Below are 12,849 nucleotides of genomic sequence, written 5' to 3' on the forward strand. Positions count from 1 at the left end.
TCTCAGACAATGGAAGCAATTAGATTACTAAACTACACAATTTTAGAGCTGTAAGATTCATACCCTAAGAAAAAGGAGATGAAAGAAAACCCTCAAAGATTACATCTTTGGGTATTCCTCTTACTTTAGGCCAAATAAACTACAAGATCAGGAAACCTAAAAGACAAAGAAACAAGAATACCCAAAAGAAGAAAACAAAGGACAGTGAAACCCCACTGAGGTAAAGCCTAGCAATCTGCTTTTGCAATTACAAAAACTTAAACTGTGGTATTAACTATTAAAAACCCTCTATTTTTACAAGCCATTGTAGAAGTATGAGTAAAGAGGAAAGAGGATTCATACCAAGATACGGTGGTCTGTCTCTGGTTCTTGACTAGTGGTGCAAGAAACTCTATGATCCTGCTTCCTCTTCTTCTCCATTGCATTTAACCAAAGAGCCTTTCTCTTTATCTTTTATCTTTCTATTTTTCCAGTCAGAATGATAATCTGAGAAGCTTCCTGATTTTCAGATAGAGAGTAAAGTTGCCAAGTGCTGCAGACTACAGTAGCTGCAGAGTATAGTAAATGTGGTAAAAGACAAAGGGGTCAAAGCTATTAAGGAAGGAGCAAAAGAAAAGGGTACAAATGTCTTCAACAACCCCAGAGGATAGTGCGAAGGAATTTTTCACAGGCTTTTCTGGTTCTTGTTCTTGTTGCAGATTTGTCCTCTATTGGTTCTTGGACCAACTAATATTTTGTGGAAGTTAATACAATATTGTAGTCGGTGCACTTCGCAATTCTATTAGAAGAGTGAATTGAGACACCCTCCGATGAGAAAACTTCCAACTAAAGGCTGTGGGAATTAGTGTTTAGTGTATACCCTTCACTTCACTTATTTTAGCAATTTTCTACTAGAATACTTTAAGAAATAAAAACAAACATATTGGTCGTTTGTATCATCATGAAAATGTGATATTAGTGGTTACATTGGATGGCCACGAGAGATTTGACGTGCGACCCTCACATAATGTGTCGAAAAGATCGGTTTCACTCAATTTAATTGCTTAATTATAAACGTGGTCAGAGAATGAGCAAATAATCTGTTATCTGTTCTGACTCTCAAAAGAGTGGTTTTTAACCCTAAAAAGCCTTGCACACAGTTAATCAATTCAAAAAAAAAAGTATAGAAATGAAGTGTTAAGATGACGAATTTCAAATTACAAAGAGAATTGAAAATCCAACTTCATATGACAATATTGTTCTCCCTCACCACTTCAGCTAGCCTAAAGGGCAATACGACATCAAGAAAATATAATCTTTTTCGCTTTCAATTAGGATGTGGCAAGCAAGGAGGTACAAATTCGTTCCGAGGACCACCCATTCCAAAGTGAGCAACAATATGTTTCTTTACATAGATTAATAGTGTTTGAATTATGAGATATTTTCATCTTTACTATTAAAAAGCAAGCGAGTATTAAAATTTCACAAAATTATGAACTGTTAAATTTATCCCTCTATAATTTTATCCTCACACATAAATATAAGAATAATTACGTAAAAATACAAATATTGCACCAAATGATTGTCTTTGAAGAATACACTTCAAATAAACTTATGCAAATATGTCCGATCAAAACACGTACATCTCACGGATACGAGACTAATTCTCATAAGACAATTACATTAATCTAAAGTCCTCAATGTATACATTTCGGTTCTCATGTGATAAAACATTAAAACTTTCGTAAAAGAATATGTAAGAGATCAATAGTATAGAACTAGAAGCGAACAAATTTTAATGTTGTGTATGGAAGACCACCCCCTTTAAAACAAGCTAGCCTTGTCTGGTTACGTGCCTGCACCGCCTGTGTGGCAAAAATACTCTTTTTTTTTTTCTGGGAAACGAAAAATAAAGCCCCAATTCATAATAATATCACCAAGATGAACACTCAAGCTCTGAATATAACAACAAAGACACATTTCACACAAGTCTGGTACATAAACAAAGTAAACCACAACACAGTTGGTTACAAGTTCTCAGGCTAGAGTGATAGAAACACACCACAAGCACATAAGTTTAGGAACAACAATCTAATTAGACATTGATGACATAGGTACTCAGTACTCATCTCCCTCATCACCTTCATCGCCCTCCTCGCCCTCAGCACCAACCTCCTCATAGTCCTTCTCCAGGGCAGCAAGATCCTCACGGGCCTCGGAGAACTCACCTTCTTCCATTCCCTCACCGACATACCAGTGGACGAATGCCCTCTTGGCATACATGAGGTCGAACTTGTGGTCAATGCGCCCAAACACCTCAGCGACACTGGTGGAGTTTGATATCATGCACACTGCCCTCTGAACCTTGGCGAGATCACCACCTGGAACAACAGTTGGGGGCTGGTAGTTGATACCACATTTGAATCCAGTGGGGCACCAGTCGACGAATTGGATGGTGCGTTTGGTCTTGATGGTGGCAACAGCTGCGTTGACATCCTTGGGCACCACATCACCTCTGTACATGAGACAGCATGCCATGTATTTACCATGGCGGGGATCACACTTGGCCATCATGGAGGAAGGCTCAAATGCGCTGTTGGTGATCTCTGCAACTGAAAGTTGCTCATGATAGGCCTTCTCAGCTGAGATGACAGGAGCATAAGATGAAAGCATGAAGTGGATTCTGGGATATGGGACAAGATTAGTCTGGAATTCAGTCACATCCACATTCAGGGCACCATCAAACCTCAGAGATGCAGTCAGAGATGAGATAACCTAAAACAGACAGCAAAAAAAAATTACTATCCATGAGTCTTTAATGTCAAATTAGCCAAGGGGTACACTAAAAAGAGAAAGTAGAACAGTACCTGTGAAACGAGGCGGTTGAGGTTGGTGTAGGTAGGGCGTTCAATGTCAAGGGAGCGCCTGCATATGTCATAGATGGCTTCATTATCCAACAGCACAGCAACATCAGTATGTTCCAGAAGGGAGTGGGTTGAGAGAACACTGTTGTAGGGCTCAACCACAGAGGTAGATACTTGTGGAGAGGGGTAGACAGTAAATCCAAGCTTGGACTTTTTGCCATAGTCCACAGAGAGACGTTCCAGCAAGAGGGAGCCAAGACCTGAACCAGTGCCTCCACCCACAGCATTGAAAACCAGGAACCCTTGGAGACCAGTGCAGTTGTCAGCCAGCTTTCTGATTCGGTCCAGGCACAGGTCAACAATCTCTTTCCCAACTGTTAACAAAGACAAACAACCATAAATACTTAGCCACAAGCAAAAAAAAAAAAGTAGCAATAAAAAAAACAAGGAGATGAGCCAAATACTTACTGGTATAGTGGCCACGAGCAAAGTTGTTAGCAGCATCTTCCTTGCCGCTGATGAGCTGTTCGGGGTGGAAGAGCTGGCGGTATGTTCCAGTCCTCACTTCATCAATGACAGTGGGCTCCAAATCTACAAACACGGCACGGGGCACATGCTTTCCAGCACCAGTCTCGCTGAAGAAGGTGTTGAAAGCATCATCACCTCCTCCAACGGTCTTGTCACTTGGCATCTGACCATCAGGCTGTAAAAGACATTCAATACAATCTTTAGCATCACATTGCATCAAACCAACACAACCATTTCATACGAACCAAAAAGTATCACAACAGCATCACTAAAACCAAACGAGTGAAAACCTTATTCACATCATAAAGAAATGCAAGTACTCTTCACATTATATCGAGAAAATAAACCAATTCCTAACCAAAAAGATCATTTCCCGCTTAATTATTCGCACCGCGGAGAATATAATATTATGAAACTACACTGTCAATTTCTACCAGATTCTCAAGCAACATCTGCAAATGCAGAACAATCTATCGAATTCTAATATCATACAGATACAAAAGTTCTACATTACCTAGAAATTGCAGTAATATTAGTCCGGAATTAGCAGATCTAACAAAAACAAAAACAAACAACTGCTTCTGTATGAGTTTTCATCACAAAGACCAATACAAACCCTAGATCCGTCCACAAAATCACAAAATCGAACTTTACCAAGCAACTCACGTACAATTTTACATCAATGCACTACAAAATCGACATTACAGCACTATAAAACCCTAGATCCAGCCGAAAATGAAGCAGATCTATAAGCTACCGAGTCCGATTTCATCATAAGAGACCTAGATCTAGCTTAATTGAAGAGAAAACGAAGAGAAATTGTACCTGAATTCCATGCTCGAGGCAGTAAAGCTCCCAGCAGGCGTTGCCGACCTGAATACCGGCCTGACCGATGTGGATCGAAATGCACTCCCTCATTTTCGGTGGAAGACGAAGAAGCGACGGCGGAGATTCGACGGAGAAATGAGACCGGGATCGGAGAGAGAGAGAGAGAGAGAGAGAGAGAAGAACCAAAACGGGGCGTTTATTAAGACGCCTGTGGTGGATGAGAGAGAGCAATGGTGGCTTAGGGTGGTGTTGGGTTTGGGGTTTTTATAGTAGGGGATTGGAGGTTGGAGCGGGAAGGGTTTTTAACCGCGGTCAAAACTACAGCGGTGAATAGTGGGGCTTTTTGGCTGGCGTGAGTTGGGATCGGAGGTTGGAGGAGGTTGGACGGTCGCTTTTTTTACCTTTTTATCTTACTCTGGATTTAACCGCGGTCCTCGTTTCACGGGACCGTTTTAATTTCTTTTTTCGTGCTAATTTGAATTTTGAATGGCCGTTTTGTTATTAAGTTGGACCAAACGACAGTAAAGGAAAAACTTCAAAGCGACGTCGGATGGTATCAGCAGACTGCACGTGCTTCCACATGCATCGACAAATACAAATATACATGAAAAAAATTAGAGAAAAAAGAAAAAGGATGGTATATTTACTTGATCGTCTATGGCCTATGGGTTTTATAGAGAGCACGTTCCAATTCTTTTGTAAAATTATTTTTGTTTTTATATCGGGGCGATCTTCATAATTGAGATACAATTTGACTGTATCATTACGATGAAATATTTATTATTTCGAATGTATTTTATTTATATTGAAAATTTCAAATGTCAATTGAAGTTTCAATATCTGACATCAACATAGATATTTATTTATAAATGTTGAATATATTACATTCAACTAATCAAGTATCCAAGAAACTAAAAGGCATATGAGGGTTCCCCTCTCTAGCTTGGCGGCGGCCCTCAACCTAGGGTTTTGTATGCTGCGATCCACGGCTTCTAATGAGACTCCCTCCGTTTGTGAAATCGTTCAAACACCCTTACTAGAGTGGGCACCCCTCTTCTTCAACATGTCATCCACGGTGGTGTGCGAGGGAAGGTGGATCGAGTTTTTGCTGGATTGTCATTTTATCCCTGATGGAGTAGGTTTTCTAGTGATGGATTTGGAGAAATCCATCATATGGAGAAATCCATCATATGGAGAAATCCATCATATGGAGAAATCCATCATGTTTGGGATCCGGGGACATTGTGGATCGCTCAAATCTCATATCTTTTGCAGTGGTAAGGTTGTTCATCAGCCAATGTTGCAGAGAACCGATTTGGGGAGGAAGCTTCACTTTTGGTGGTAGTGGTTTGGCGTCGGGTAATACTGCGGTGAACACTGTAGGGTGTTAGTTAAGGCTGTCTAGAGTGCCCTTTAGGATGGTACGGTGGCTAACGCTAATGTTTAAGTGGATCTTAAGGCCAAGACTAGGGTGGTGTCTTGTACCAGCGGCTGGGAAGAGACTCGAGCAGGTAGCGGATGAGGCTTACAATTGTGATCGTCGACCTTGGTTGTTGACTCTCAATTGGGTGCCCAAATTAGTTTGGGGTCCTGTCACATGGGCTTGGACTGTTGCTCTTTTGAGGGTGATATGGGCCTGTTTTTTCATGCCCATTCAATTTTTGGGCTCATGTTTGGGACCTTGGAGGACGGTCTTTGACAATGGTTACCTTGCCTATTGGAGAGGATTCTTTTCAGGGTGGTTCCTCAAGATGCTTCGAAGGCGTTCTCGATCAGTCGAAATAAGTGAGCCTCTTCTCACAGTCCTCTCGTTCTCTCTTGGATTCCAAGTTTAGGGTATATAGCTATGAGATTGCTAGATTTTGTTTGGTTTTATTTCGCATGGTTCCATTAATTTGACGAAGCTTTATCACGGATGGATCATGTTTATGTTGTACTCCTACATTTCCTATCGATGACAAATCGTCGCTCATTTAAAAAAAATTAAATATCCGAGTAATTACATAAATGTGTTACAAAAGTTTGAAGAAATGTAAAGTTTTAAAACCTTAGTTCATGATCTTTGTCTTTTTCGTAATTCAATTCAGTGCAGCAATGGGTATGCTAGCAATGGTTTGTCACTAGCTACTAGTTTGTTGAAAGATTTAATGTGCCTTGTAACTTAGAAACTCTTTATTGAGTATATCTACAAGCTGCTCTTCAGTATGGACAAAATGAAAACTAATAATCTTTACATCTAGCTTCTCTTTTATGAAATGACAATCTACGTCCATGTGTTTAGTACGATCATGTTGTACTGGATTTTGTGATATATCAATTGTTGTTTTGTTGTCACAATACAATTACATAGCACTTTTCAACTTAACACCCACATCACGTATTAGATTTCTCAGCCACACCAATTCATACACTTCATGAGCCGTACCTCTATACTCAGCCTCAGCACTCGATCTGGCCACAATTTTATGCTTCTTATTCTTCCATATGACCAAATTACCTCCCATAAAAATAAAGTAACCTGACGTTGACCTCTTGTCTGTAATATTTCTAGCCAAATCTACATTTGTAAAGCCCCCAACCTCAAGAATGTTGTTGTGTTTAGAGAACAGTACTTCTCTCCCTGGAGTTGACTTCAAGTACCTCAAAATTCTCACAATAGTATCCACGTGACACTTACTTAGATTATGTACGGATTGGCTCACTACACTCACTGCATAAGAAATATATGGTCTAGTATAGGTAAAATAAATCAAGTGCCCAACTAACCTTTGATAGCGAGCTCGATCAGTTGGTGTCTGGTCTGGATACTCTGCTACACGATTGTTTTGCTCAATAGGAGTGTCGATAGGTGTGCAATTTAACATACATGTCTCTGTTAACAAATCAAGTATGTACTTCCTCTGGTACAAGTAGATCTCGTCTCTCCCTTTTACTACCTCAATCCCTAAGAAATACTTTAGATCACCCAAGTCCTTCATCTCAAACTCATAAGACAATAGTCCCTGCAGCCGATCCATTTCTACAGTATCATTGCTAGTAATTACCATATCATCAACATATATAATCAAATCTACTACATTCCCTTGCTGGTGCTTAAGAAACAGGGTATGATCTGAATTACTCTGTTTGTAATCAATATTCCACATAAATTGTGAGAACCTCCCAAATCAGGCACGAGGTAATTGTTTGAGACTATATAGAGACTTTCTCAATTTGCACACAAAATCACCAGAAGAAGTAGTTGCGTACCTTAGAGGGAGACTCATATACACCTCTTCAACTAACTCTTCATGAAGAAATGCATTCTTGACATCAAACTATCAGAGTGACCATCAAACTAGTAGCAAATGAAAGGAGAACTCGGATAGTGTTCATCTTTGCAACAAGAGCAAAGTCTTACCATAATCAATACCATATATCTGAGTAAACCCCTTTGCAACCATGTGTGTTTTATACCTGCTTATTGATCCATCCGCATTATGTTTCACAGTGAACACCCAACGACACTCTACAATCTTCTTGTCATGTGGTGGAGGCACAAGTTCCCAAGTATCATTTTTCTATAATGCATCCATCTCTTCATCCATTGCTTTCCTCCATTTTGGATCCTCAGTGCATCATGCACTTTGTTAGGCACTGATACATCAGATATTTGATTCATAAAAGATTCATATAACTTTAATAATGTCCTAATGGACATATAGTTGGCTACTGGATATTTTAGTTTGGCCTGTAAACTAGGTTTTTGGTAACACATATTGCCCACTATCATACTCATTATAGTACCAGTGGATGGACATACCTCAGATGAGTGATCTTCTGCACCAGTAGGTTGTTGGTCGAGGTTATGAGTGATGGCGGGAGGGGCAGTTGTTCTTTTCAACTATTTGTTCTCCTTCTGGAACCTAGGTGTCTGATGCTTCTTGATAGAAGCATTGTATGAGACGATATTATAGTGTAAATCCATACATTTATACTTGTTAATTTCCTTAATGATGTCATATTAACTTCTTTATTGTTTTAAGGTATTTTGTGAGCATCATAATACAATTGTGAGCTTAAGTGATCCAATCAAGGCTATTTTGAAGCAGTGAGTTTGAGGACTTTTAAGATGATTTTTCTCGGATCTCTCTCGGGATTTGCATATGATCTCCTACCAAATCCAGACCAAAGACGAGATAGAGTGGGATTAGGAGACCTAGAGAATGTCGGCAGAGAAGGATAGAGGAGAGAGGAGTTCGAATCATATTGTAAGAGGATTGATATATATGGTTAATTAAGAGAGAAGCAGGGAGAGACAGACAGAGTCATGGAGATATCAACCATCATCACAACATCCCCTTGGACTCACCTCTAATCCCCTCATGCTCACTATCCAATCTCCTCAAGTTACAATCTGAATCCTCTCAAGCTACCTCAAATCTCATTAAGGCTCTACAAGTTGCATCACACAATTCCAAAGGAATTCACAATCATCGCTATCAACCTCTCCATTTTCCACCGTTACTCTTCCTTTGTAATTTTAGTTTTGATTTTATTTGTGTGATTATCTCAACTATGTGTGGTTAATTCTCCTTAGTTAGTGGCGATGTTAGAAACCCCCAAATATGTGATAAACATGGTATGATTCCTGGTTTCGTTGTTATTAAGTTGTCGAATATGTTTATTTGGTTTTGGTTTTATGGAAAATTCTTGCTTGTTTCTATTCATGAATGCATGCATAGAACATTATGAATTTGCGAGTGGGGCTAGAAATAGGTTGACTAATCTTCTAAACGGTTAGAAGGCTTGTTTCAAGGCAATAAAACCTACATAACAACATGTGAAACTAAATAAAGAGGATAACCTCCATTGACTTGTTTTGCATACTTGTTTCGATCAAACTTCCATTGACTTTATTTTTTAGGATAATTCATTGAAAGGATAACATCTATACCTGGATTGATTATTCTAAATGCTAAATAACGGCGTGTTATCTTGCTCTAGTAATTGTGGAAAGTAATAAGAACTTACGGAGTGCATTCACGGTTTGTTCTTGATTGAAATCGATTCTCGACTTAATAACTCGAACCTAGGATTGTACATATGTTTTGAATGTATTTGGTGGTGGACAACTGAGTCTCTAACATCTTCTCCATATCATTTCAATCTCAATTTGATTTGTTCATTTTATTTCTTATTTATATTCCCTTGTTCGTGAAACACCAAACCCCCCATCATCTTTTACCTTTTTCATTTAGTTTAGTTACTTTGTTTTCATTTCTTTTGTGTGCAAATTAAATACCCCCATTCTTTGGTATCGAACGATCATTGTTTATTATATACTACGATTGACAATCTTTTGCAGAGTTAATTGTGAGGCTATTTTCGACGTATCACTTCTATCTTTGGTGGAGCTGCTGCCACTGTTGGTACATAATTATATAAAGTTTCCACCTCAGAATGAGTTTCTACTAATGTTGGTACCTGATTATCTGAAGTTTCCACCTCAGAATAAGTTTATGCTACTAGATTCAAAGTATCTCCAACAATGACTATTTCTGATTCATCCCCTTCACCATGATACAACTCTTCAAAAAATGAATTCACCCCCTGAATGGCTGAATCAGAAGAGGTAAAATAACTCATGTCTTCAAAGAAAGTAATATCCATAGTGACAGTACTTTCTGGTGGGTGGATGATAACACCTATATTCTTTCTAATTGCTTACATATCCAACAAACACACACTTGATCGCTAGAGGATCTAACTTTGATTTTCTTTGGCTTTTAGGAACATGAACAAAAGTCACACAACCAAAAACACGGGCATGTATATTGTGAAAAAAAAAAAGGATACATGAGATGCAAGAACCTGAAGATGAACTTTTCCCGGAAGGACACTAAATGGAAAACGATTGATAAGATGAGCTGAAGCTGCTACAACATCACCCCATAGATACTTAGGCATATGAGCACTAAAAATATTGGAATGAGCTATATCAAGGAGATGACGGTTTTTCCTTTTGGACACCCAATTTTGCTCTGGTGTTCGTTGATATATGGTTTGGTGAATAATCACATGATCTTTCAAAAACTGTTGAAAAACATGACTGGCATACTCTCCCCCCCCCCCTCGCGCATTATGAGAATGAAGAATCTTAATTGTACTATTATATTGTGTTTAGACATGAGTGTCAAAAGCTTGAAAAACCCCATCTATAGTTTGAAGAAGAACAACCCATGACGACCTAGTACAATCATCAATAAAAAGACATATAATACCGCATACTCGTGGTTGTAGGCTATTTGGAAGATTCCCAAACATCAGAATGAATTAATTCAAAATGAGTATGACTCTTAGAAAAGCTCGGAGAATAGGTAGAATGATGACTCTTAGCAAGAACACATGTTTCACAACGCAAAGATGACTCATCCACACCAATAAACAAAGAAAGCATGTTTTTTTCCATAACATGGAAATATGAATGTCTCAATCGACGATGTCACAACCAAATTTCACTTAGCTGATTAGAACTTGTTGTCAGAGCAGTGGGTAGTTGTGCTCTTGGTTTTTATCTTGCATATGTCTGATCCAAGTGAAACAATCTGCCCCTCAAATTCCCTCGACCGAGTATCTCTCTGGTGAGAAGATCCTGAAAAATCACATACATGGGAAAAAAGATTACAGAGCATCGAGACTCAGTGTTCAACTGAGGAACAGATAACAAGTGATGTGATAAATCAGGTACATATAGAACATTATGAAGTTCTAAAGTATGAGTGATATGAACCGACACTCTCCCTAACACTAGAAAAGTTTCACCACTATCATTAGTAACATAAGACACTAGTGGAGGAGATAACTCAATAATATAGTAAGATTTATCATAAGTCATATGATCAGAGGCACCAGAATCAATAATCAAAGTATGAGAACCAACAAAGTTAGAAACCTTTAAATCCATACCGATTTCACCACCAGCCCGATGTTTTGTAGTGACATAAATGTTACCATTTGTGCAGTATTGGCCCAAAGCCTGTCTAGAGTTGTGTGAGAACTCAACTCTCCAACCATTCTTGTCATCTAACTCTCGAATAGCACTCTCAGCATCTCTTATGTAGACAAAATTAATAAAAGCATAACTCGGGGGTCTTCTTGCAACCCAAATTTTGCTAATAATTCCGAAGTTAGAGAACTTAATTTCAAGCTCTTCGTTTGAAACCTGAGAATTTAGATTGCCAACATACACACGAGACATCCTCCCTTTTTTTAGATTGGGTGTACTGATCAAATTTCTCAAAAACTGCCTCGGGTGCACCTGCACTGTCGATGTTCAGTCACTCACAAGGAAATCGGTTATGTAGCTACGAACCTGTATTGCTGGTGCAAATGCACCGGGTCGGATCACAGACTTTGGAACAGTGCGTAGAATTTGGTCGGACAGGACTGAAGTGGGTCGATGTTAAACAGCGACGGCAGACTGACGACGTCGACGAGACAGAAACCAGAATGAGTTGGACTCCGGTCGAACACGACCATATTTGGAACGAAGCTTGGAAGCTTGAAGAAAACGACGTCGGGATAGAAGAATGATAGCCGACGATTTGGCTGCACACGGAGACGTCGATTTGCAAACGGAGATGGAGACAAGGTTGGTAGAGGACAACACTGGATGGGACAGATGCTAGAACCACTTATGTCGACTCCGATGATGACGCAACAATAATGTTGGGTGCCCAAAGCAAAAAATTAGGTGCCCAAGATGCCGGACTAACGGAAAAACAATTCGGAACAATGTCGAACAATCGAGCAAGAACAAACCCTTACAATGGGGTTTTAATTCCACAAATAAATTGCAGCAGAAAAATAAAGAGACAAAGTCATTTCAGATATTTGCTCTGATACCAAGTCAAATATGATACAATTGGGAGAATGAATTTTCTGATATCTATTCATCTCACATTGGAGGCTACATATAGAGTTTATATTGTACTACAATCGTACATACTATATACTACTATATACATAATAGATAAGTACTAACTAGATGATGTACATCCTTAAATTACATTCTATAACTCACGCTGACATTTCCCTAATTTGTGCAATTACTTGTTGCGCAAGAATTTGAAATAGGCAAGTCTGTGCCATGGATAAAAGGAAATGTGAAGTTATGATTCTTTGAGTTTCAGGTACATCAAAGGAAATTAATGCTAAAATCTTCTCTGTTTAGAGTACCCTAAGCCAGTGACTGTGGAGACTACTGCACTGGCTGTGCAACTCCTCACTGGAGTCTTGTGAACATCAGCAAAGGTCACCAAAGCTAGAGCCAAGAAGTGCATCTTAGGCAAAATGCTGAAAACTCTTTCCTGCCAGAGACATCTTCTGCTATTGCACATACTAATAAAGAAAATTATCTAGAGAGAACAATGGGGATTCAATGCAGGTAACCAGTAGTATATATTCTCAGGTTTTTAGTCATAACTCCTTTCTCTTATGGTCTGCATTTACTTGAGAGTAAAAGTAACCGATTTTGAAGGTGCAATAGCTTATCTTCCACTGTTTCATATTTATTTTACTGACTTGAGTGACTTCTTTGATACACACACGCACAACAATGGTCCAAACAAGCAAGTCATAGGTTCAACGGGAGAGAAACTATTATACA

General features: G+C 39.0%; 2 protein-coding genes across 2 annotated transcripts; both read right to left on the reverse strand.

Moving 5' to 3' along the window:
- Positions 1 to 1,912: 1,912 nt before the first annotated feature.
- Positions 1,913 to 4,430, reverse strand: LOC126805084 (tubulin alpha-4 chain). Its single transcript, XM_050532186.1, has 4 exons — positions 4,197 to 4,430; positions 3,312 to 3,546; positions 2,847 to 3,217; positions 1,913 to 2,754 (listed from the first exon to the last, which is right to left on the reverse strand). The coding sequence occupies exons 1-4, from the start codon at positions 4,287 to 4,289 to the stop codon at positions 2,098 to 2,100; spliced, it is 1,356 nt and encodes a 451-aa protein (XP_050388143.1). The 5' UTR covers positions 4,290 to 4,430; the 3' UTR covers positions 1,913 to 2,097.
- Positions 4,431 to 10,708: 6,278 nt separating this feature from the next.
- LOC126801561 (serine/arginine-rich splicing factor RSZ22A-like) lies at positions 10,709 to 11,439 on the reverse strand. Its single transcript, XM_050528951.1, has 2 exons — positions 11,148 to 11,439; positions 10,709 to 10,833 (listed from the first exon to the last, which is right to left on the reverse strand). Exons 1-2 carry the CDS (start codon positions 11,437 to 11,439, stop codon positions 10,709 to 10,711), a joined length of 417 nt encoding a protein of 138 aa, XP_050384908.1.
- Positions 11,440 to 12,849: the final 1,410 nt, after the last annotated feature.

This window comes from Argentina anserina, chromosome 1 (assembly GCF_933775445.1).
Source record: "Argentina anserina chromosome 1, drPotAnse1.1, whole genome shotgun sequence".
NCBI lineage: Eukaryota > Viridiplantae > Streptophyta > Magnoliopsida > Rosales > Rosaceae > Argentina > Argentina anserina.

Bases quoted from the DNA above. Each gene is read 5' to 3' on its own strand.
- LOC126805084 (XM_050532186.1), bottom strand. From the start codon at position 4,289: ATGAGGGAGTGCATTTCGATCCACATCGGTCAGGCCGGTATTCAGGTC. The intron at 3,547-4,196 runs GTACAATTTCTC...TGTCTTTTACAG, and splicing joins GCCTCGAGCATGGAATTCAG to CCTGATGGTCAGATGCCAAG. The intron at 3,218-3,311 runs GTAAGTATTTGG...CTTTGTTAACAG, and splicing joins TGCTCGTGGCCACTATACCA to TTGGGAAAGAGATTGTTGAC.
- LOC126801561 (XM_050528951.1), bottom strand. From the start codon at position 11,439: ATGTCTCGTGTGTATGTTGGCAATCTAAATTCTCAGGTTTCAAACGAA. The intron at 10,834-11,147 runs GTATGGATTTAA...GTGATTTTTCAG, and splicing joins TCGGGCTGGTGGTGAAATCG to GATCTTCTCACCAGAGAGAT.